Source organism: Uranotaenia lowii, chromosome 1 (assembly GCF_029784155.1).
Source record: "Uranotaenia lowii strain MFRU-FL chromosome 1, ASM2978415v1, whole genome shotgun sequence".
Taxonomy (NCBI): Eukaryota; Metazoa; Arthropoda; class Insecta; order Diptera; family Culicidae; genus Uranotaenia; species Uranotaenia lowii.
The window spans coordinates 116122875-116149231 of NC_073691.1; the positions used below are offsets into that span (position 1 = coordinate 116122875).

Here is a 26357-nt window from a genome sequence, read left to right on the forward strand (position 1 = left end):
CTGAGGGGAGGACACTGCTGTTTACGTTCTAATAACGAAAAATCATATCTCAAAAACGAAATGTCAACGCAACGCGACGCCCGATGGGCTATTGTGCAGTCAAATGCTAAAAAAACCAAAGTGAAATAGCTCAGTTCTTACCAATAAAACACCGTTTTATGTTAGTTTAATTCTTTATTTACGGTAAAATATCACTTAAATTTACAGAAAATAATATTTTCAGAATTGCGTTTATCTAACAAGATTGTTCTTGTGTACGAATCATATACCGATCGATGGTGTGGAACGTATATTCGTCTTCCTTAGCTTCTCCTCCTTTCTCTCGATAAATTTTGACGAAAAAAATTCTTAAACTACCTTTTTTTTGTTGATTTTTATATCCGAGACAATCTGATCTGTTAAAATTCATATTTCAAATTAATCACGCCGTACGGGAGGATAGTTCTAACTTGTTCAAACAGTAGATAATCAATAAAAAATAGCTCCCAAAGAGAATGATAGTTTGGAATATTATCAAACTAATTTTCTCACACACATGAAAGAAAAAATGTGTTTCAGTTTTGTGATTTGTATTTCATTCATCCTTTTAACAAATGCCCATTTCATTCATGTATTCGGTTTGCTATCCGAACTTTTTTTCTCATTAAGAATGTATTTTTTACTTATTATACTAAGTTCTATCCGAATTGGAACAGCAAAAAATTGTTTTATCGCGACAGAAAGAAACCTACCAATTACCTAATGAAGCAGCGTTTGCAAACAAATGAATCGATTCACAGCGTTTTTTCCGCAATTAATTTTAGTATTATTACCTTCATATTCATTATTTTTCATTCATTCTATAACAGATTATACAAAGTATGGTGGATCCTACTTGTCTTGGAATTAGAATAAAAAAGAAGAATGCAAACAACCGCACAAAACAGGACAGGACTGAATGTCGATGGTGACAACGATGACAACGACAACGAGATAAATCGATCAGCGTGTGTTTGCTTGTTTGCCAGATGCCACCCAATACGCGGCCTAACCGTCAAGCAAAGTCCAACCACCGTCTGCGCATCACTGTTTGGCCAGTTCGTTCGACAACCAGTCAAGGCCCTCGTACAGTCCATGGCCCTGCGTGGCGCACGTCGCCTGAATGTACCACTGGAATGAAACAAAGAAAGGGAAAATAAAGTTTATGCTTAATATTTTGTAACAGTTAAGCAATGCTGTACCCTGTGATTAGCTCTGTCAGCTAACAGGTCAGATTTTCAATCAGACGATGAGGAGTTCTAATCGGATAGTGACTCGATTCACACGGCAATTTCTTTGTCTCGAGTGATCGATTAATATCTGGTGGTTTTTCTGGAAGGAGGTTAAAATTTTTTGTGGAAACCGATTTTTTTTAAATATGTCTTTATTTGAATCAATTCATCATTACATTTATATTACATTAATACATTAAATTAGGTGTTCAGCTCAATAATGAACTGTTCAGAGCCCTATAGTTTACTACACAGAAAAAAAATCTGAATCCTTAACAACACTGAAATTGAAAAGCTGTATCATTACATGACGTGGAACGCGATTTATTGATGTAAATTTACAAATTAAAAAAAGTTGAATCCTTAAAAGCACTGAATTTGTATGACACAAATATTACTTGACACGGAACGCGAATATTTGATGTAAATTTACATCACATATGATGTAAATAAAAAGAAGCATCACATATGACGGAATTTTCAGTGCGAATTAAATATTACACGTCTTAATATTTTACATGTCTTTCAAATTTTACACGTCTGTTGAAGTTTATAGACGTGTAACATTCAACTCGCCCTGAAAATTCCATCATCTGTGATGCTTCTTTTTTGTTCCATCATATGTGATGTAATTTTACAACTTTTTTTTGGTCACACAAAATAATCAACAACACTGAATTGGAAATTTCTTAAAATTACACGACATGAAATATTACAATACACTGAACGTGATAATGGCATGTAAAATTATAAACTGTGAACAACAGGAACAGACAAATGTGAGAAAAACTGTTAAGTCAAGTCGTGCGCCAAAGTATTTTTCCCGCGCGCGAGTAAGTTAATCGGTTTTGATGGTTCCCGGAGATCTTCGAGAAGCAGGGGTGCGGTTTAGGAAGCGGATCCACGTTGCTCAACTTTGGATCCGGTACGTCGTGGAAGAAAATAAAAGTAATAAAACTTATGTGTGTGATTAAAATAATTTGTCTCCAAATAAAATGAATTGTATTAATTATAGAAGGATTTCTATTTTTACTAAGAGACGAGAAAATTCCAGTATTGAATCATATTGAATCATATTAAATAAAACAAAACAAAAATCTAATTGGAAAGTTTTTCTTCCAATATTCAGTGATTTTATAATTTACATCATTTTTATTTTACACGTTGCTAATTTTACATCATTTTTTATTTTACACGTTGCAAAATTTTACTGGCGTGTAATTTCCAACTGACACTGAATACTCCGTCATATATGATGCTTCTTTTTATTTACATCATATGTGATGTAATTTTACAGATTTTTTTGGTAGTGTGTAGATAATAAAAATTTATTATTGCGGAAATTGCACCTATTTAGACTCCTGTGCAAATAATTTCCACGCAGCAATATTTTCGCACTGACGCACACATAGACAACCCGTGTCAGTTTTTCAAATCAGCCGTTGCTCGCTTCTGATTTTCGAATCACATTTCCAAACGGCATAATCGTTATTGTTTTGGCGAAAATTATTATGAAATGCGAACCAAGGAGTTCAATAACGAAAATTAACCGATCAACAAATGACAAGAAACGAACAGAAAACAGAATGCATTCTGTACATTCGGGTACAGAATGTAAGTGGAACAAATAAATCATGCATTATTCGGGTTATTATCGAATTACTGAAAAATTAGCCAAAAAATTCTGGATTCACTGACAATTTTTACTGGCACACCAGCTAGTTGCATTTGTTTTTAATTCAATTTTATCCAAAGCTGTAAAGAATATCAATATGTGTCATTGTCTATGTATAGGTCTGTGAGCAGATTTTAGTGCGCGCAAATTATTTGCACGGGGGTCTAAATAGGTGCAATCTGCGCAGTTTGTTGAAGACGGCAACGGTGCGTATGAAAGTTGATTTTTTGGTAGAAATAATTTGAAGTAACTGAACTCTGATGTTGGTCCTTTTTTTTCATATAGTCCCTTTTCAACTTTAAGCACATGATAGTTTATATATAGAATGTGATTGTGTTAGTGAGTGCGGAATTGTTACCTGTCAAATCAGATTCTCTCAATAATCTAAAAATTCATGCAATTAACAATAATAAGACTTAAATTATTTAATGTAGGAGAACATCCTGTAATGGCAAAAATATTTTAAACTTAAAACTATCCTAAAATTAAACTAATTATAAAGAGAACGAATCTCTGCGATGGAAGACTGCATCAATTTTCCCCTGAAGTTAGAGATGATTTTGTTGGCCATCTGTTCGATCGATTCAATGCCCGCAATCCGATGAAGATCTTCGGTGCTGTGCCAAGGTGGAAGCCGCAAAATCTTTTTCAGAACCTTGTTCTGAATCCTCTGGATGGCTTTTTTCCTCGTCGCGCAGCAGCTAGACCAAATCGGAACTGCATACATTATCGCTGGTCGGAACACCTGTTTGTAGATGAATTGTGGAAACCGATAAATCGACGATCGCGTTTCGACAATTGACATTAAGATTATTTAAATACTGCTCAATTGTCCGATAATCAACGGTTCTAGTTTCAAGTTTATATTTTGTTGGACGACATATTGTCGTCATTGTTCTCTATCCACGCCGTGAGTGACCACAACTCAATTGTTCTGAAGAGCACAATTCCAACCCGCAATGGCGGGATCAAACGAGATGCGAGCTAAAGAGCCTCCGGATATAGGTCAAAGTACTCTTCCTGTTTTCATGAGGAACAAGAACTACAATGATGTTATGCGCATTTTTCAACTCAGGATGAAGCCAAAAACCGACAACGACAACACAACACGCCCTCCGCTCCCTCAGAACCCTTTTCTGATTGGGCACTCCGTTGGAAAGGCTGTTGGACAAGAGAATGTCAAGTACGTCGAAGCAGTCAAGGAAGCGAGTGGCGCTAGATATGTGCTACGTATCTACTCAACTAAAATAGCAGAGTCAAATGACAGAATTAAGTGATCAAACATGTATCGAAGTTGCTCCACATCCTACGTTGAACATTGTGCAAGGTATTATATACGACCCCGATACCATGTCAATGAACGAAAAAGATATCGAAGTAGAACTGAAATCGCAGGGAGTAAGCGCTGTCCGTAGAATTAAAAAGAAATATATGAACGGAAAACTTCAAAACACCCCACTTCTTGTAATCTCTTTTTGCGCTACGACTTTACCCCAGTACGTAAGATTTGGCCTTTTACGCATCAGCGTGCGACCGTATTACCCTTCGCCACTCGTTTGCCGTAGTTGCGCAACTTACGAGCATACGAGTAAGAACTGCACCAGCAAAGGCATCTGTTCGTATCACATATCACTGACCATTCCTCAGAGCCGTATCCACACACAACAGTTGTTCCAATTATGTCAGCTTGTTATAGCAATAATCGAAATGCAATTGATTTTTTCGCATTCAACTACTTATATAATAGATTCAACTACAAACTTCTAATTGTCCTTACGCAATCAACTATCAATATAATGCATTCAACTGTATGATTTATTTTATGCATATAAATACAATAGATTCAACTACAAACTGCTGATTGGCCTTATGCAATCAACTATGAATATAATAGATTCAATTGTAATTGTATAATTGATTAAATTGTAATGGCATAATTGATTCAACTTTAGGCATACAACTATAAATATAATAGATTCAACTGTAGTGGTATAATTGATTCAATTGTAAATATGATAGATTCAACTGTAGTGATATAATTGATTCAATTGTCAATATGATAGATTCAACTACAATTGTATCATTGATTTTAGGCATTCAACTATAAATATAATAGATTCAACTGTAGTAATATAATTGATTCAACTGTAAATATGATAGATTCAACTACAAATGTATGATTGATTCTAGGTATTGAACCATAGATATAGTAAATAAAACTATATTGTTATGATAGATTCTGTTTTACTTGAATACTATAGTGTTCATCAGCAAAAACAAAAAAAAAATAGTAAGTGTGGGACCCAATACGTGTTCCCTGTAGCGATTGTATCGCTGTTTTTAGGGCTCAGCCGATAGTACCTGACGTCGGTGGCAAAACGCAAGCGCTCTCCGGTGATGGGGAAACATTTTCCTTTACCAGTTCCTGGCAGCGGTCGTGTAGAAGGCCAACAGTTCCTGGAATTGGGAAAAGTACACCTACTCTGGCTGCCCGGGAAATCGACGTGGGTCTCGACGTTCTTTTACACGATCCTGGCAGGATCCCACAGGAAACTAGCATTATGGTAAGTCAGCTTATGATAGATTCATGTCATGATATTGAGTAAATACATGAACTCCATTTGGGGTAGTGCAGCTGAAATACGTTTGCAATCCCTGAAAATTCTTCAAAATAAAGCTATAAAATTTGTTAGAAGGTTACTCAGCTTTTATTCCACTAGATTTTTATACAATTCAAAATTGCTTCCTCTAGAATCTAGAATTAATTCACTTCCGTTGGAAATTAAGAATGCTAGGAATTTAGACACATTCAAGAAAAATCTCAAATCTTTTCTCTTCAACCCACCTCAAGAAAACTCAGCTTAGAGGCATCAACCTACCTTGTCGAAGCCTTACGGTATAAAGATAGTTTGGTTAGTCGGGTTTCGGGGGTTCGAAACTCAAAAATTCTAGAATGTGACAGTAACATTCTCAACAACTTGACTACAAAAAATCTTCCCCAAATTCTTCCTACAGCTCGTGTTGGTCCGAGACCTTGGAACTCCACATCTCCGCAAGTCGATCGGAGTATCATTCAAAGTCGGGCAGCCAGCTTTCCAAGCAAGGCAATTGTTCAACAAAATAGTAGAAACGAAATATCACCAACATGAAACTCTTTATACTGACGGATGGAAATGTGAGGATAGTGCAGGATATGCAGTGGTTGGAATCGATTGGCATTCATCGAAACGGGTCCCTCAACAGTTTTCGATATTCTCAGCAGAAGCTGCTGCTCTTTTAGAAGCAACAAAAAGTGCACATTCATCTTCAGAACAGTGATCTTTACAGATTCAGCCAGTTGCTTACAAGCTCTAGAAAGTGGTCAATCTCGAAATTCGTACATTCAAAAAATAGAGTTGATCTCGGTACAGAAACCAATTAAATATTGTTGGATACCTGGCCATTGTGGGATTAAAGGAAATGAAATAGCGGACATCAGAGCAAACGAGGGTAGGGCAGGTGAATTTCGTTCAATACCAATCCCTGCATCGGATGTAATAAAATGGGCCAAGCACGAACTACTACGAATATTCCGAACAATGTGCTTTGGATTGACAATAGTCTAAGGAACGTTAAACAAGACACCGAAGTTTGGAAAGATCGAAGTAACCGCCGAGAACAAGTGGTGCTAACCAGATGCCGCATAGGTCATACTAGGATCTCCAAAGAACATCTCTTCGACAAATCAGACAACACATGCCAGACCCGTGATGTCGAGAATTCCATCGAACACATTATCACAAATTGTTCAAAATATGATGAAATAAGGGAACAGTTAGGACTTCCGAACAACATAAACTTTGTACTAAATAACAATGCCCAAAATGAGGATAACAGCACCAACACGAGAAAAGGGTCTATGTTCATTTATGACGTTTCGAGAAAAACGCGTTTGAAAATTTTGCATTTTTTTTTTAAATCGCTAATTAAAATTCACGAGGAATCTTCCAAGTCTATATGGTCAACGGTGCGTATATAGGATCATTCTAAATATGTTTTTATTGATACGATGGTGTTTATCATGGAAAAATAGCTCGCAATTGTTTATACACCCTAGCTGGAGTATGAAATTCCTCTAAATGTTTTCTACACCCTTTGCTTTGTACTGTATGTCTCATATGTGTGAGTGAGATGGAGATAAAATTTCCCCTATTTTTTTACAAAGGCTTATGGTTCTCGCTACAGGAGTGAGTGAATAGCTTTCCGCATTCTTCCCCTTTTAATGTTTTGCATCTAGACCGTTTGCTTTGTTGAGAAGTAAAGAGTGTATACAACAATCTGTGTGAGGATAATGTCATTTTATGGCTTTAAATTTTTTAGATCCTTTGCTCAAACTGCATTATAAATCTTACGAAAACTGGAAAGCTAAAACGGTTTTTGTGTTAAGTAGAGCTCATATTGGGCTATTTGAATCCACTGAAAACGGGTTTTGTTTACTTTGTCTTTTATACCCTTTTCACATGTTGGTGCTGATAAGATAATTAAGTATTTGAAACAAATCCAAGTTTATGATCGAATATAAATTGTTCAATAGAATTGAGTTTGCAGGGGAAGAATGACCTTAGACGCTAAACTCTCCTTTAAATAAATTAATTAATAATAATAATAATAAACAGACGATGAGCGGTTCAATTCCTCACCCCCTAACAAAAAGTTAGCCTTAAGTTAAAGTAACTTAAGGCTAAACAGAGTAAATGTCTTCGGACAAAAAAACCACAAGAATAAAAAAGGTCTCCGGACGAAACAAGAAATTGTAAACTCTTATGAGTTAAACAGAATTGGATGAAGGCTTCGGCCAAAAAATCAGAAAATTGATAACTCCCTAGGAGTATTAACACAAGAAACACAATCGGGCATCGCCCCTAATAAGGCATTTCCCCACTTGTCAGACGAACAGCTAATTTCTCATGTTTACATTTTCTCGGCATATCGTGGTAGGGTAAACATAACAACAACATTACGCATGTTCAATGACCAGATAGTAACGAAATAAAATTGGCAATGCAATTGTTGTGGTTTTGCAAGCGCACCTTGGTGAGGAGAATATAAATTCTTTATTTAATGATTTGTAAATTCATAACAAGTTGAGACATGAAGGTATGTTGATGCTTTTAATTAAAGAAGTTTTTAAAAGAAAGCATTGAACAGTGCTTATCGTCAAAGATCAAAATGGCGACCAGTTGGTGTTTACATTTTTCAAAACAAAAACAAAACTCTACCCTACTACAATCTGTCTCAGGAAATACTCTATAAAGGGTGTCCACGATGAAATTGCCAAACACAAAATTAATTCGCAATTCCAACCAAATTTCATCAATGTTTTCGAAAGCCTTTTTGTTGTATGAGTGAAGCCCGGTGTTCTATCGTCGCATTGAACTTTACGCTCGGCTGACGTCATACTGTCAGTGGCCTCATATTCAGAATGGGTCGATTCACGATGACGTATTGGACGATGACGTGGTGACAGTTCGCACGTCCTGTATACAAAATGTAACGAAAACATTCCGAAAGAAAAGGCTTAACTATTTTAAATTATAACGATATGATATTTTCGAGGAATAAAAATAACGTCAGTTTAACCAGTCAGTTAATAAGTCTCGTGTCAGTGTGATTAGACTGACACGAGACTTATAGAACAAAATTCCTCCCAGTTTTTGGCTAGAAGCCCCTTATCGTCGACATTGCGCGGCAGCAATTCGAGCATGAAAATTTTACTGGTATCGACATTTTCGAGCAGCGCCAAAAACCAAAATCGAGTATCCAGTCAGTGGTCAGTGGTTTAACTTTTAAGTTTAAGTTCATCTATTCCAGCTGGATTTCAGCAGGATTAACAAACAAAATGATTGATTCTTAATTATTTGATACTGAAAACATCTAATTTTCTTTTTAATTTTTTTATCCCAAAATTGAGCTGAGTACTTTTGCTAAAAACGTGCACACTCATCTGGCGCAACCCCTTAGAGCATCCGTACCGGTAAGTGCTATCCCAGGTGTTAACCCGGGACACATTCTAGGTCTTATTTTAGCTTTAGCAGCTAATTTGCGCTCCGGTAAGTGCTAAACTTGTTTCCATTTTTGCCACTGGTGACGCACCGATAGGTTTTGTTGTTGTTTGTTGCTATTTTCTTTTGCAAATTTTCCCTAGACACTTTAGCACCTGTCAAATCAGGAGCTGGTCGGTATTCATATTTGACTCCTGGCTCGCTTTTTTAACACCCAGGAGCAAGATAACACCTGGATTGAAACCTTGCCTTGCGCCGTCGAAGTGTAAAAATGGAGTGTTATTATAGCTTTGACACCTGACCGCTGCTGATACTCTTATAGTGTAGTTTTGATCCGTTATCGGATAAGACTGGGTTAACTCCTTTTTGGTGTACAGGCCTTGTACCCTTTATAGGGTACATAGGCTATACGTCATATCGTCGGGTCAAATTTACACATTATTTGAAACGCTTGCGCTCTGTGAAGATGTGAGCAGTTTCAAGCGACAAGTAACGTTGCATGCAAGGAATACAAAATGCAAATGAAATGACATATTTTCAAACAAAACATAATTTATTTCTTCGCTTCAAACATTTCACTTTTTTTTCATCACAAATCATTTTTAACATTCTACCGCTCGATTTCAGCCTTTTCCGGAGCATGATGATTTCCGCAGCTTGTGGTCACAGGGCAACCTGTTGAGCGAATAATTGATTGTTAATTGATGGTTTAATAATTTATTCGTAGTAAAATGCTTACCATTTACCAGCATAGTTTTATCACGAAGCATTTCTGGTTCGGAATCGGAACCCTCCTCATGTGCCCACGAAAAGTCTGTGAGGAGAATCATACATATGTATTAGAAACGAAACTATTTTGACGATAATATTAAAATACTTACTAAAAACCCCCTCCAAACAGTCCAGCGGACTTGAAACAAAACGGTTCAAAATTTGACAACACATAAAACTACCCGTCTTTATGCGTATCCGGGCTTTTCGAAATAATGTATAATATTGACCCGACAAATTGACCCGTTATTTGACAGATAATGCGGGTTCGTAAAAACGGGTCAAATTTACTACTTTCAGGTGTTCCGCCAAATGAGTGTGTGTGAATGAGAATTATGAGGACCGAAATGTTTGCTTTGCTTCCTCAGCGTGTAGAATTGGAAAATAAGGAATCAAAACAGGAATCGCGAAATGTCAAAACCAGTGAGGCCAGGCAGTGCGGGCGTGAATCGACCTATATACCTTCGATTCATGGTTCCCAAATAGCGTGTAGAATTGGAAAATAAGGAATCAAAACAGGAATCGCGAAATGTCAAAACCAGTGAGGCCAGGCAGTGCGTGAATCGACCTATATCACTTCGATTCATGGTTCCCAAATCGCGATTTTTGCATTTTCAATGTTTGAATATAACTTTTAGTTAGTCGAATCACTTATGTTCTCCAACTTGTTTCGAAGCCTAAGTTGATAGAAACGGTCTTATCATACAACTCAATTAGTATGAAAACATTTGTGCGTAGTTTTAAATGAATTTTAAGGGAAAACATCAGCCCAAAAATACCTCTTTAATGAACGAGTATTTTTCCAGCTTTCAACACTGGTGATGTATTTCGATTAAAGTTGCATGCCAAGAAAAGGAACAAAATAAGATTTAAATTTTTATTCAAAACCTAAATAAATTTTCATTGTTTTGTCTTTCTAGTATTTTTGGATTTTTTGCCGAGTTTAACTGTAGGCATGAGTATTTATTGCAATTTTTTCTAATGAATGTCCCCATTTGAAATCGCATGTGAATTTAACAGTTAACAGTTTCATCTGATTTTCATACGGTGATTTCCAACATAATTGCCTCGGATGCTGATCGAAAAAAAATAACTGCTTTAATAGGGTACAAATAATCAAAAAATTCGGTATGCACAGATTTGAAATAAATTATTCTCTTCCCAATGAAAATATATTCAATTTTTTTTAACCTTAATTTGGACCTGAAAAACATCCCGATCAGGAGAGCATATCAAAATAATAACTCAAACGTATCTCACGAAGATATTTAGGATTCAGTTATAATTAAGTACTCCAAATTTTCGATTTTAAGTTTCTCCAATCTGAATTATATCTTATTCTGATTGACAAACTTGAATGGGGTTGAGTTCATATTCATTAATCAAGATTTTTTTTTCGGATTGTGCTAAAATAAAATGATTATATCTTATTTTGATATACGTTCAACTTTTTCTGAAACACGGACATCGAAGTCATAACGGCTCAACCCGATCAGGAGAGCATATCAAAATAATAACTCAATCGTATCTCACCAAGATATTTACATCTGATTCAGTTATAATTGAGTACTCCAAATTTTCGATTTTAAGTTTCTCCAATCTGAATTATATCTTTTTCTGATTGACAAACTTGAATGTGGTTGAGCTCAAATTCAATGATCAAGATTTTTTTCGGATTGTCCTGAAATAAAATGATTATATCTTATTTTGATATACGTACAACTTTTTCTGAAACACGGACATCGAAGTCAACGGCTCAAACCTAACATTAACGAGTTTCGCTCAACAGATTCATAAAATTGAATCAAATTTTTGGGAAACCCAAAAATGGGGCTTGATTTTATCAAATAATGTGGTTTATTGACCTTCCACTAGAAAATTTTCTCGTAGCACTCATATCGTGATAAGCTATAATTTTGATATAATTTGTTCTGTCCAATATCAAACTATGCTATCTGAACGAGATATAATCTTGATAGGAGCATATCAAATCTGATATAATTAAGCTATGATCGTATAGATTTTTTGATATAATTTGAGATATTTTAACATCCTACGAGTACTGAATTATAACTCATTTAGATAGAAAAAAATAAGTATCAAAATATCTCATTTTGATATAATTTTGTTTTTCCCTCCTGATCGGGAAACCTTACATTAACGAGTTTCGCTCAACAGATTCATAAAATTGAATCAAATTTTTGGGAAACCAAAAATGGGGCATGGTTTTATCAAATAATGTGGTTTATTGACCTTCCACTAGAAAATTTTCTCGAAGCACTCATATCTTGATAAGTTATAATTTTGATATAATTTGTTCTGTCCAATATCAAACTATGCTATCTGAACGAGATATAATCTTGATAGGAGCATATCAAAAACTGATATAATTTAGCTATGATCGTATAGGGATTTTTTGATATAATTTGAGATATTTTAACATCCTACGAGTACTAAATTATAACTCATCCAGATAGGGAAAAAATTGAATATCAAAATATCTCATCTTGATATAATTTAGTTTTTCTCTTCTGATCGGGATGAAAAGACATGTTGGCATGCCAAGAAAAGGACCATGCCAAAATAGGGCTCACTACCCTATATGATGCACAGAATCAAGCTCTAGAGCTGATGTTAGAGCAGAATTGATGCTAGTTTTTAGTACTTATGGTTACTTGGGTTACCATATGCTTCGCTTGAAGACTGCTTTAGAAATATTTTTTATTTTTAAGAGAACTTCTTTAAAAAAAAGGACCTGAAATATACAACTTTATTAAACAAATTGTATGAAAAACTATATCAGCCCAGCTACCATGAAATCGCAATAGAAATGATAATCCAAATCGATTATTAAGTAAGACATTTTCAATAACCATCGTAAACAAGTTGGTATTGAGTGAATTTCTATCATTCATTTATGACAAGCTTTGCCCGTAAACTGTTGAGTCGACTAGCAGTTTAGTCAATTCGTAAATATGTCTCCAAAAAGTTGGGAATATGTTAATTCGACTTTTACGATTTGAGTGAACTGATTTACGATAAATTTGCGGTCCATCGATTGAATCTCTATCCGATCTCTTCTTTTCTTCCTTTGACCGGTTCGTAAAAAGGAAATCTCATAATTTGCAGCTACAGCGTAGATCATATCAACTGATAAGTTGGCATCATGGTAAGATACCGGACTGCGAACTCGGAGGACTGGAGTTCAAATCTTGGTTGGGGAAGTTTTCTTCATTCTACTCAAATTACTTTCAATCGATTATTTTGCATTTTGTGGGAAAATCGAATCGTTGGAATCTTGTCATAGTAGACATATCGCCTCCACTTTTGTAGCAATATGCTATTTTGGTAAGTTTAATACAATCTTTTCTCCTAGTATAATTGTATGAATAATTCTGTTGTTCCTGCGATATACTTTCTTAAATGTTTGCTGGGAGGTCAAACAATCAATTCTGATCGGACCATATTGAACACTGGTAAGACGTTTGTTTAAAGCCGTGGGGCCAACACGTAGGTTCCGTTTCACTGGTGTTCATTAGTTATCCGTTCGTGTTCGCAAGATCTGATGTAATACTTCCACTATTCGACACTTTAAAATCTTGCGCGAGAAGGTCTACCCATTTAAATCACTGCTTCTTTATTGTTTGAATTTGAAATATAATTTAACAACAGGGGATTTTTTTTTATTATCTGACGGGTTTGCGCCGGGGGTCTTCAGATTTTCCCCAAAATTGAAAATTTGGTTCATTTTTGCGACTTAAAAACACATGTATTTTTTCAGATTTCTAACATTTTTATTTTTTGAGTTAGCTTCGGTTAGATTTTTTTGAAAATAAAAAAACACCATTTTCCAAAGCTACATAACTCTGTTGTTTCTCAACGGAAATTATAAAATAGCACATCAAAATGCATTGAAATTTTACCAGCTTTCCAAATAGAATAGTTGAAAAAAATTAAATAATGACCTTCAACATGAAAAGTTGTAAATAAACTTTAAATGGCGTCTAAAAGTACCGTCTGCACCACCGAATATTTTGCAAAAAATACCATTGTATAGCTCGATTCATGATGCAACTTTCATCTGAAGACACCAAAGTGGGCCATTAACACCTTGAAGAGTTATGAAAGAAATAATGACAATAAATCTCTTTTTATGCATGGAAAACAAACAATGGTCGAACAACTGCACTTACATATGGAGATAGCAAGGATTTCTAACAACATGGAAACAAAAGAACTTATCAAAGTTGGTAAAAAACACCATTTTTTCGTCCTTTTCAGACTGTCCCTACTCGCATAACATTCCGATATGAATTTTCGTCATTTTAGGTCAACAAAAGGCTCCAACATAAAAGACTAAAAAAAGAGGTTTTGTTCTAGAAATTTCGAAAAAAAATATCAATTCGTGGCTGTCCTATATACCTGAATAACAGTTCCATATGTGAAATACCACGGATTTGATTACTTTTCAATGTTTCTTTCGGCGAAATAGTCTTTTGTTTATTGCTTTGAATCATTTAAACATTTTATTTAACTCACTTGATGTCGAATGATGCACACTAGTTTTCGAAGGCAGGTCTGACTTTCTTAGGAATGACTTCCTGAGCGAAAAACTATCGGATGCAATCAAAAATCGTAAAAAGATTCAACTTACAATGTGGAATTCATGATTTTTTTTTTGCAAAAGTATGTTTCTTTTTCAGACAAATGCATTTAGAAGTTAAAAAATGATCAAATTTAAGTCTTAGAAAGTAGCTTGGTGAGAAAAATATATTTTGTATGGGACTGTTATGCTAGTAGATTCGAAAAAGGTTTCAAATATGGTCGATTAACAGTCCCATAATGAATAAAAATGGTGCTCTCGACCTTACCAATAACCCAATTTCGAAAATTTCAGGCCTAACGATTTATTATGACAACCTAGAAACGATTTTCGTTTATGCTGAAAGTGGTGGTCACAATTTTAAAATATATTCCAAAACAGAAAAAGCTGATTGTCTCGCTTGCTTATTTTTGTATATGGGACTGTTATGAAAGAAGGGGCGGTAGATTGTTGCAACTTAACTGACTTCATGTTATATCGAAAAATCTAATAACGTATTCGTTTATAACCAGTTTTGCACCAGGTCACAACAAGTTATGCACATTTTACTGTCATTTTTAGAAGTTTATGCGCTAAGTTTTGCATCCGTAATTCCCCAGATTTGATTTGAAATGGACGGTGGAACACTGAAGATTCGTGTGTGAGCGATCGAGGTAGCAAAACACTGACGACGAATTATGTTCGTTCTAGTATGGTAAACCTCAAAACTGGGCGAATGTAGAAAACGAAAAGGGTAAAAGTATCATATTTTCATCATTTTACAGCCTGGGCTGGCCATACTGAGCTCTTTGATTATTTCTACAACATTTGTGCTCTTTCTCATACTTTTTTGATCAATGGGAAAGGATTTTGGTGTCCAGTGCTTAGCTCACGATATAAAAACTATGTAAAGCACGTCTATATTTCATTTTTTAATCACATTTTTGTGATCCCAAACACAGGTACTGAACCTTCTACTATTGGCATTGATTATGCTTCACAATGATCTTTAATCGAAAAATTAATAAGTTATATAGTATTTGACCAGGTTGTAAAAGCAACATTCCCATTATTAGTTATATCACTTAAACAATGCGATACTCTGAATTTTGGTTAAAATTTAAAGTCAGGTTTGCTGCAATCACTCTACAAAGCACGAAAAAGTAGTGTTTTTTACCTGCTTTGGTAAGTTCTTTTGTTTCCATGTTGTTAGAAGTGCTTGCTATCTCCATATGTGAGTGCAGTTGTTCCGCCATTGTTTGTTTTCGATGCAAAAAAAGAGATTTATTGTCATTATTTCTTTCATAACTCTTCAAGGTGTTAATGGCCCACTTTGGTGTCTTCAGATGAAAGTTGCATCATGAATCGAGCTATACAATGGTATTTTTTGCAAAATATTCGGTGGTGCAGACGGTACTTTTAGACGCCATTTAAAGTTTATTTACAACTTTTCATGTTGAAGGTCATTATTTAATTTTTTTCAACTATTCTATTTGGAAAGCTGGTAAAATTTCAATGCATTTTGATGTGCTATTTTATAATTTCCGTTGAGAAACAACAGAGTTATGTAGCTTTGAAAAATGGTTATTTTTTATTTACAAAAAAATCTAACCGAAGCTAACTCAAAAAATAAAAATGTTAGAAATCTGAAAAAATGCAGGTGTTTTTAAGTCGCAAAAATGAACCAAATTTTCAATTTTAGGGAAAATCTGAAGACCCCCGGCGCAAATTGTCAGATAATAAAAAAAAATCCCCAACACACAAATCTACTACAGAAAAAAAACCTATTACCACAAAAAAGATTTTTTTGAAAACAGTTCAAACAGCATTCTCATCCAATAAGCCTCTAGATCTTGTAAAATGCTTGATTTAAGAATAAACCTCCGAAATGAGGAGACGAATACCATTATATATCTATTCTATTTCTATCTACCATATCAGTACCTAATTGTTAACGTTCTCACTCAACTAATTATGGTATCTACTATTAAATCACCCACCTATCCAGTATCCTAAGAGCAAACGCACCAATAAGTGAGTATACGCGGCCCGGTTTTGCTCATTTCAGCGGACCGGTTTTGGGATACACACTCTTTCGCGCACCGGGCGGTAGCATAATTGTTTTTAAATTTAGCATTGCACTGAGAAAACTTTTGAAGAAAATCTTAATCTTAAATTAATACGGACCGAGTAAATTTTCGGAGTCGTCCACCAAACGGCTCTTCTTATGTTACATGATCATTTTTGGTCATAAAATACGATGCTTCGAGTTTGTTTATCTGAAATTGAGTGAGAGAGTCCTGAACAATATAAAATACAAAATAAATAACTCACCATCAGAACCAGCAATTGCACTTTCTCGTTCAATTCCTGGATGAACCCGAAAAAATGTAACGAAATTGCGAATTCAACTGGTTATTTAAAAAAAAAAACCCTTCCACAATTTTAATCTCATACACATTTTTTCTTAAAATGAATATCAACAAACATACACACGCTGCGACGTCGTTTGTTTAATTCTGCTTAAATCTTTAACTTCTTTTTCTGTCCAACGTTAGTTGCTGTTCCGAAAAACTGGGTCCCATTAGTTGCAAACTTATTGAGAGACCTCGTTTCAAAAGCCGAATTGGTAGGGACAGTAATGGAATGCCACCCATACGGCCGGATACAAAAATCCTGCACAGCGCACTGGTCTCGATTATTATTACTCCGAGAAAAATCCTTGAAGCTTCACTGAAGGTTGTGAAAGTCAGTAAAATGTTTACTACACGGAATGCACAATCAAAATTTTCAGAAAGCAATCGTCGGACTTGAAGGGCTTTTCGGAAATATTTCATGGAATTAGTTTTTGCGCAATAAAAAAAAGTTTCCGCTTTCCGTTCGTTTGTTTAATTCTGCTTAAAACGGTAGAATTTTTTCAGTGCATGTTTGATCTCGCCCCTTTCTAGTGAGCAAATTTGGTGATTTTGTCGGTCCCGACAGCAACGGCCCTATTTTGCTCACCTTCATACTAACCCCCGGTGCGGTATGGAAGTGATTAAACTCGTGAGCATTTTCACTTTGCTCGCGATTGCTGCGGATGCCCTAAATAGACTATCCTAAAAGATTGATTACAGTTGTCTATCTTTCACAATACTATCTGTTTTAACCTAACTTGCGCATGGTGGTCAACAAGTGGAAATACCAACTTTTAAAGGACTAATTGTGATATTTCCACTGCGCAACGCTCTTTTTGTCCTTTTTGTCTTACAAATAAAAAAAAACCTAAAATCTGTTAAGGAACAACACTAGGCGATACTTATAATTAGCCGTTAGAATCAGTTACCCTTAGATACTTGGGGATGTTTGATTAAACCAAGCTAGACAAGCCATGAAAACTCAAATATTCTTTAAGCGGGCCACAGACTACACAACATTTGTACAAATGCGATGAAATTCGATGAAATTTTGTCGCTGTGAACACGATTTGCATCGTGTATGGCACTGCTTGAATGAGCGCCCAAACGGTTGGAGTAAAATCGGTCGGGATCGAAATATTTTGTACAAACCATCCTCCCAGCCGGGGTAGAGATGGTTTTTTTTGCTGCTGCTGCTGTTTTCGCCAGCAATCGTTTGTGTTCGCGTGAAATATGTTTGTATTGTGTGTGGGCGAGCATAGATAAAACAATCGTCGTGGAATCATCGAATTTGTACAGGCCATTTGTGTAGTGTATGTCCCGCTTAACAGATTTATTTGAACTGGTAGAGAATTGTAGAGAATTGAAGGGTGTGTTCGGTGTCTTCTTTTTGCTGCAAAGGTTGGCCAGCGCGAAGTACGACGAGAAAGTGTCTTTGGAGGAGTACATTTTGTCGTTCGAGAAAGTGGTCCGTGAAATGGTATCTGCTAACATCAGATTCAATTACCCGGTGCTGGTTTTCTTCTTGCTGCAGTCTATGCCAACATCATACACGCTGCTTATCACAGTTCTGGAGACGCTGCCAGTGGAGCAATGCTCGATGGAATTTATCAAATCGAGATTGCTGAATGAGGACGTGAAACGGAAGAATAGTGTGGTGAAAACCGAACCCTGAACGGCGTTCGCTGGGAAAAGCAGGCGATTCACAATCAAGTGCTTTAATTGTGGAAAACCTGGACACAAGCGATCTGAGTGTCCAGAAGAGGTGAATACGAACCGAAAGTACCATCCTTCCGGGTCAACTGCCAGAAAGAAGAAGGGGAGAGCATACGCTGTTCAATTAAACGACCAGCGGCGCTGAAGGCAAATTCCGATGGGTGCTTGACAGTGATGTTTCCGAGAACATGGTCAGGGACTGAAGCTAGTTGGTGATCGTTCGTCAACTGAAATCCCCGGTGGTGATCAACGTGGCCAAATCTGGTGTGTCGCTAACCAGTCACTTCACTGGCGATGTCAAAATGGCAGCCCTTGTGGCAGCATGGAAATCAACTGCACGGTGCACGATGACCTGTACGTGCCTGGTCCTCTCACTAATCTGTTTTCCGTGAAGCAGGTTACAGAACACGGAATGGTAGTTACTTCCAACCAAAAGAACGTGCCATTCGCCAGAATAAGCGAGTGTTGTGCGTCGCCCCCAGAAGAGGTCGTTTGTACGAGCTGGATGTGAGAATCCGAAGTATCGGTTCGGCGCTATCGCAGGAAAGCTATCGTTGTGGCATCGCTGTGGCTATCGTTGTGGCTATCGTTGTGGCATCGCCGGTACGGACACATCGGGAAAGCTGGTCTCCAGAAACTGATCCGAAACGAGATGGTTAAAGGTTTGGACGCCGCCGCAGACCTCTCTCACCAGCATCTTGGAATGGTGAGAAAATTTTATTATCGAGCTTCATCGATGACTTCACGTATTTTACTGTCGTCTACATTGTCATTCTCGAAGCGAAGAGCGAAGCCTTTGAGGCGTTCAGGAAATATGCTGCGATGGCCACTACTCGCTTTGGAATCAAAATCGCCAGATTGAGAAGCGACAATGGTGGCGAGTACATCAACACACGTCATTATTTCGGCTCTCGGCTTCACTCTCTGCTCAAATCACCTCCCGCCGAACCTACTCAGAGAGCAAACAAACACGTTCTGCTAGACGCGTTCTGCTTGTGGTTCTAGAAATTCAGGAAGGATTTTACGTTTATAATTTTCATATTTTTGTGAAATCTCAGAGCGTAAATTGTTGCACCTCACTAGAATGTAGATTAAATTGCCTTTCCAATGAATATACTTTTTATTGGTCCAAACAAAGTAAAAGCACTGAAAATCCGGGTACAACCTGACAGTGGACCACAAAAACAGATGAAATTTCAATTTGTAAAAAAATCGCGCAAAGTAGTCAACTTTGAAAAATTCCAGTGATTTCAATTTTTGTTGGATTCAATATCTAAAGACAACAAAATGTTAGAATTCGAAAAAAAAATTGAAGTCATATTTTTTCAAAATATCTACCATCGCTCAAACAGTTTATACTAGCAATCGAATGAAAAGGAGGTTTTTCAGACCACTTTTTTAACTTTATGTGATCCTTTCAATAAAAAAAAATTTAAAAAAAATTCTTGGCTTCATGATGTAGACCAGGTATGTCAAACTCGTTTAAGTGTGCGGGCCGCATTAAAAAATTTCTATGACATAGAGGGCCGCAGGCAAAATCAGTTAGAAAACATAACATATTAGTTTCGCGGAGATTAGATACAATAAAATGGAATATAGTTATAATTAAACTCGGAATGAAATTCTGCGTTGAATTTTTATGTAAGCTGTTAATGTTTAACATTCTTATATAATAATGCATTATATCTATTGTCCTGGTATCAGGTTGAAGTTTATTTGTCACTTACACTTTCATTATTGATGATAGATTTTTATCAGATAATCTCGAACGATGAGGAGTTTTTGTAGGTTTCATTATGGAAAAAATTGCTCACATAAATAGCTACTTGCAAACATAGCAAAAATTCTGGCAACAAATTTCCGTAACTGAACGTAGCGTTCAGGTAAATAGCTGCAAAATTTTGGTACAGCCACTTCAATGTATTTCGCATTTAATAGAGAATCGCTCTGCAGCTCTATCAACTCTAGTTGCATATAATCAGCTGCGGACAACGGAAACAAACAACGGAAATTCTTGCTCGTATGAGTTGAAGTCACGAAAACGGCTTTTGAATGCATCTAGTAACGATTCTAGGTGAAGTACGTATTTACCAAATGATGCAGCCTCATTTGATCTTTTCAGTTCTTGACACGTAGAGAAGTGCACAAGATTTTCTTTGGAAATTTGATTGATCCATAACCGTAACTTCGCTTGAAAGTTTTTTACATCATCACAAGCAGTTATGATATTTTTTTTTTTTTTCCTTGAAGTTTTAAGTTCAAATTTTGCAGGTGGCCAGTGAGATCAACGTCAAATGCCAAATCCTGAACCCAGTCGTCTGCTTGAAAATGTTCAACAGGTTCACCTTTCATTTTTAAAAATAATATTATTTCCTCTCGTAGCAAAAAAAAATCTTTACACTGAACCCAAATTCACTCTGAATCTGTCCGGTTCAACCCACAAACTGAAACATGATAACACCTTTAAATAACTTTTTCTTACATCACGTTTAACACAAACTACCGCCAAAATCACCTATTAAAGAATTGGGAAAATCCAAATCCAGCATAAGCTTTGAACGCTGCTCTTTAGAATTTGCCATTTTGAACTCTGAAAATAAACACAATTACAACCTGACATTCACTTGAAATTCAAGTGATGGGGAAGTGAATATTTTTTCTCACTTCAAATTCAAGTGACGACTGAAGTGAATGTGGATGAATTCACTAGAAATTTAAGTGACTGCTAAGTGAAGTGTATATGTCGCACTTGAATGGAAGAAAATTACTGGATCCTTGTTTTTAAGTGAAAAATCATGTGTATTTTAAGAGTGAATTTGGGTTCAATGTAATATATGGGTTACAGCAGTTCTCCTGAGGCATGTTTTTTCGGATTTTTTTTTTCTTTCATGCTGAATAACGAGAAAACTTATAGCTTTAGCTATATAGAATGTTCTAAACATATTTTACTGACATTACAAGCTTTTTATTGAAATTAATTTTATATGAAACTATTATAATTCAAACGACTTAGATAGATTTTACTTTTGGAGGTCAAACTGGCACTCTAAGTTGGAAAGGGGAGTTTTTTTTTGTCTAGGCTTCCAGGATTCGTCCATAAAAAAAAAGTAAAGATACAATATTCAAGAACTTTTAAAATCATTTGGGGTCCCCGAAGAAGTTTTTGTTTTTAAAAGCTTCTGAAAAAAGTTACAAGCCTTCAAACTTGCAATAGTGTCAAATTGACACTCTAATGCGGATGAGGGTTAAACGAATTTATCTAAATAAGATTAAATAATCATCTAATGGATACATACATACCACGTGTCTTGAAACAATTTTATGTTTTAACTAATGAGTAGAAACAGTTTTAGAGAATAAGCTCAGTAGTAAGGAAATTATTAAAAAATAGTGATTTTAGTGACCAAATTAATAAAAAAGTTACTTGTGAGTGACCAGCGAAGTGACGAAGTTACTAAAAAGTTACCAACTTCTAGCCCTGCATCGATCTCCGTTACTTACCGACGGAACAAATGGAAGCTGACCTAATGACTTAATGGTTGTGTTTTTTCTTCATGGTACTTATGGGCGCTGTCCTTTTTTTTCCAGAGGAGTTTACAGTTATTATGTTTCGCCTTAACTTAAGGCTAACTGTTTGTGAGGAATTGAACCTCTCATTGTCTGATTGAAAATCTCAACAATAGGGGAGAATGAGGATACTTGATCCCTGGGGATACTTGATTCCTTAGCTATATCTCCAAACTGGAATGTCGTACAAAGATCAAATGTTCTAAAAAAATGTGCCAAATGGAACAAAACAGCAATAGTTGAAGCTCAAAAAAATTTAACAAAATAAGTTTTTTGGGTTATTGAACTTTGTTTGAAAAATTTCACAAAATGTGACTTGAAGATCTTTTTTCATCATTTTAAAATGTTCCTTACTAGGAAATATTATAACAAAAATATTTATTCCAATACATCAATCTTTCGAGTGTAAAATGAACTTCAAAATACAATATTTTCAAAGCGATGGAAAACTCCCAACTTTTTTCATAAAAAGTTTTCTAAAATGTTGATTTTGGGTACAATTGATCCCTAATATATGGGTACAAATGATCCCGGTATATTCTTCTTCTCAATGGATCGTGGAAATTGCTGATTACGAGATTACTAATATTTGTCCAATAGCTAGTATTCATCCATCAATTATCTGAAGAAAAGGGCTAAAGTAATTGATTTTCTCTTGTTTATAAAAAATTGCGCCCGTAAGTATGCAATGTTATAAGGGTTGAGAATTAGCTATAGAATTTTTTTTCCTGACAATTATAGATTGTGAAATGATAACAAACATGACCAAAATAGTCAATTAACATTCTATCTTGGGGTTTTGATTAATTTTTTCCATGGATTAGGGCTTCCTGAATGAGGGATTAAGTCTCCCTTAACTTAAAAAATATCGCAATTTTTTTACTCCCATGAAAATGCTTCTAGTTCATCTACGGGTTCAAGTTTCGTTCTAATTTTAGGAGCATAGAAACTTGAAGTTACACGCTGTCAAAAAATGTAAAAGAGTGCGAGTTGCTAAATTTTTCCAAAAAGATATGTTGAAAATAAGAAAAGGGGATCAGGTATCCCCACTCTCCCCTACAGTTTAGCTGATTGAAAGTCTGACCAGCTAGGTGATTTGTTATTTATTTATTGCGCTATGATTGCGCTAACTATCTCCCATAAAAAAATGTGAAACACTTCACGATTTTGCGGGTAATCCTTGCGCAGGGGCCATGCTAAGCTTTGCTACATCGTTCCAATTTTAGTATCTGTTCAACCGAAGCTTGAACACAGCAATTTTTTTTTTGCTGGAAACCAGCAAAATATTGTTGGTTTTTTGTTCCGCTGACAGTTAAAGCTGGTTTCCAGCAATTCAAATTGCTGGAAAATCAGCAATCCAGATTGCTGGAAACCAGCTATTTCTTTCAACACAACCGGCAGTATATAGTATGAAATTTATATTTCAATTCAATTTTTTTTTATGGCGTTTAAATAGCTCGGGGAGCTGACGCTGGAAATGAAAATTAGAATAGTTTGGAGAAGAAAATTTAAAGTTTAGAGAAGGCAGCGTAGAATAGTAAGCGATCTTGAGACGTTGGTTTATATTTCAATTCAAAATTAAAGTTTAATATTGGCTGTGCATATAATTATCAATAAAAACAATTATTTTCTCACATTTTCGATAAGGAATTTATTTATTTAAAAAAAAACCTTTCTTTTCACAAGTTTCAGACACCCTCTGGGGTGGCCGCTTTGCGCCAAAGTGTTGATCGTCCGGCACCGAATAGTTTTGATTAGTATCTTCTATGGAATATCTACCTGTACAATAAAAACTTACCCTTGACTTGATGCTTGGTTGCTAGAATATAGAGGATCATAAAAATAATTATATTAATCTAACCAAAATTCGTGAAATAGAGTCTCACCTTGCTTCAGCGTACGAAAACAAACTAACTTCACACAAAATTTCTGAGCCTCCACTTAGCAAAAATAGTCGATTACTTTCGATTAGCAATTGGACTCGTTTTACTAACCCGAAAGCAAAATGTGAATTTTGCTTGATTTTAGTAAAAACTAAGTTTGTTGGCCGCCTTCCTTTTTTTGGCAGGTGCCGTATTTGCCGCCACAAGTAAAAAAAATTAGTGCAGTTAGGAACTCGATGCCGGCGGTAACTTTGGTGATCAAGTGGACAACGAAATAGTGACCGAATCGACCCCGGAAGTATACAGGTAAGAATCAATCTGAAAGCAGACAGATTTTCTGGTTGTAATGTATTGACTTTTCTGTTTTTTTTTTCGACCAGGTTGCTGCTGCCAGTGAAGGTACATCATCGAAGCCAGCGAATGTACGGGGAGATTCCAAGTCCTGGCAAAATGAAACCTCGGTGGTTCCTGTTGGCCGTATATGGAACCATCGGAAATTGGCAGTTAAAATTCACAGTGACAAAAAGTGTTTTCAATGATGTTAAAATTCAGAAAAATAAAAATGAAAGTGAAAAATTTGTGTGTTTAATTTGAAATCTGATACCTTCCTTGTGTTTCCAGAGAAAAATTATAAATTTTGTAGGTTGAAATTTTGCTCGGCCTTTTCCGCCGGTTTTGCTAAAATTTTAGTAAAACATTCCGGCGGCTAACTTTTTTTCTCGTTTGCTAAAAATTTAGTTAAAAAATATTGCTAAATTGATTGCTAAGTTTCTAGCTGGTCAAATTTGAGCAAAATTTTGCTAAATTCCGGCCTCGAAAATTTTGTGTGTTCAATGTGACAACTCGATTGCTGATTTTCCAGCAAACTAGATCAATTGCTGGAAAGTCCAGCAATTTGAAAACCGATTGCTGATTTTTCAGCAAGAATGACAAGAACACAGCCGATTGCTGAAAAATCCAGCAATTCGAAAACTGATTGCTGGTTTCCAGCAAAAATTTGGATTGCTACACGTTTCCAGCAAAATTTTGCTGGAAATCGAGTCAAAAATTTACTGTGTACCCTTTTCCTGTTTTGAAGGTAAAGATAGAGCTGAAATTATGTTCAACAGTTAAAATAATTTGTATTGTAAAACAAGTCAAATTTTAGAAGTAGTATCACCAAGTTTTGAAAATCTTTGCGTTAAATTTCCATTGTTTCTGGGCGTAAAATTTTGCATTTGGGTGAAATTAACTGCAGAACAGCTTTGATTTAGATATACTTTCTTTCAACTATGTATGTTATAGCACGTTTCATTAGTTAGGCTCAGATCATTAAGAAAAATGCAAAACAATGTTGCTTCAACAAATTGACTTTAAACTGGAATAAATACCATGGAACGAGTACCAGTACGAGAACGAGTACGAGTTGGTACGTGACTCTAAACTTCTTCAGATGAATGTATTGAACCGAAAGAACGCATTCATTCACAAGATAGACAAGAAATCCATTTTAAAACAAAATTTTGTTTTCATGTTTTACTGTTGTATTCCCATCAAAATAAAAGTTTACTGTGGGTTATTGAGATCTTGTTTTTTTCTAGTTTCCGAATACCTAAAATCTAGATAATTCGACAAATAACACTGCAAGATCAAAAAGGTTTGAGCATCGTCAGCTAGAGCTGGAACCACAACTTACCTTCTTGTTCCGCAGCTGGTTAAGGTGCAACTTGTCAGTCAGTTCAGCGGCGGTCATCGCGTTCGGTAGATCCTGTTTGTTGGCAAACACCAACAGAACGGCATCTCGTAATTCGTCCTCCTGTAGCATACTTTGTAGTTCTTTTTCCGCCTCCACAATTCGCTCCCTATCGTTGGAATCGACCACAAAGATCAAGCCTTGGGTGTTTTGAAAATAGTGACGCCACAAAGGCCGGATCTTATCCTGACCGCCAACGTCCCATACGGTGAAGCAGATGTTCTTGTACTCTACGGTTTCAACGTTGAATCCGATTGTCGGAATCGTTGTCACAATTTCACCCAGCTTGAGTTTGTACAGGATGGTTGTTTTACCGGCCGCATCCAATCCAACTGACAAAAACACAGAAATTCAACAATGTTGGTTATTTTTTTGGTACCGACAGTCATTTACAAAGAAAAAGTAGAACGCAATTCTAGATTATTCAGTTCTGGGATTTAATTTCATTAACCCACAAGAACAAGAAAAAGATAAGTTGTTGTGACGTCACCAGATTGCCGAAATTGAATTCCTATATTAACAACCTGTATATGCCAGTGGGAAACTTTTATATGACTAAATCAAAACGTATCATATTCCACTACTTACCCATTAAGATTCGCATCTGCTTTTTTCCAAAAAGCCTGGTTAAAACACTAGAAATTGTAAGACCCATCTTGAAAGAATCTCAACACTGCTTACGAATCAACTCTTCGAATAATTGACAAATGACAACTATGATTATAATCACACACACACACGCTT

At 35.8% G+C, this 26357-nt stretch overlaps 1 protein-coding gene and 1 non-coding gene across 2 annotated transcripts; both read right to left on the reverse strand.

The window, feature by feature from the left end:
• Positions 1 to 154: 154 nt before the first annotated feature.
• LOC129739217 (ADP-ribosylation factor 2) lies at positions 155 to 26357 on the reverse strand. The gene is made up of 3 exons (XM_055730638.1): positions 26202 to 26357; positions 25557 to 25945; positions 155 to 1149 (listed from the first exon to the last, which is right to left on the reverse strand). The coding sequence occupies exons 1-3, from the start codon at positions 26266 to 26268 to the stop codon at positions 1063 to 1065; spliced, it is 543 nt and encodes a 180-aa protein (XP_055586613.1). The 5' UTR covers positions 26269 to 26357; the 3' UTR covers positions 155 to 1062.
• On the reverse strand, positions 23142 to 23248 carry LOC129740750 (U6 spliceosomal RNA). The gene has a single exon (XR_008736366.1). It is a non-coding gene; the product is annotated as a U6 spliceosomal RNA (small nuclear RNA).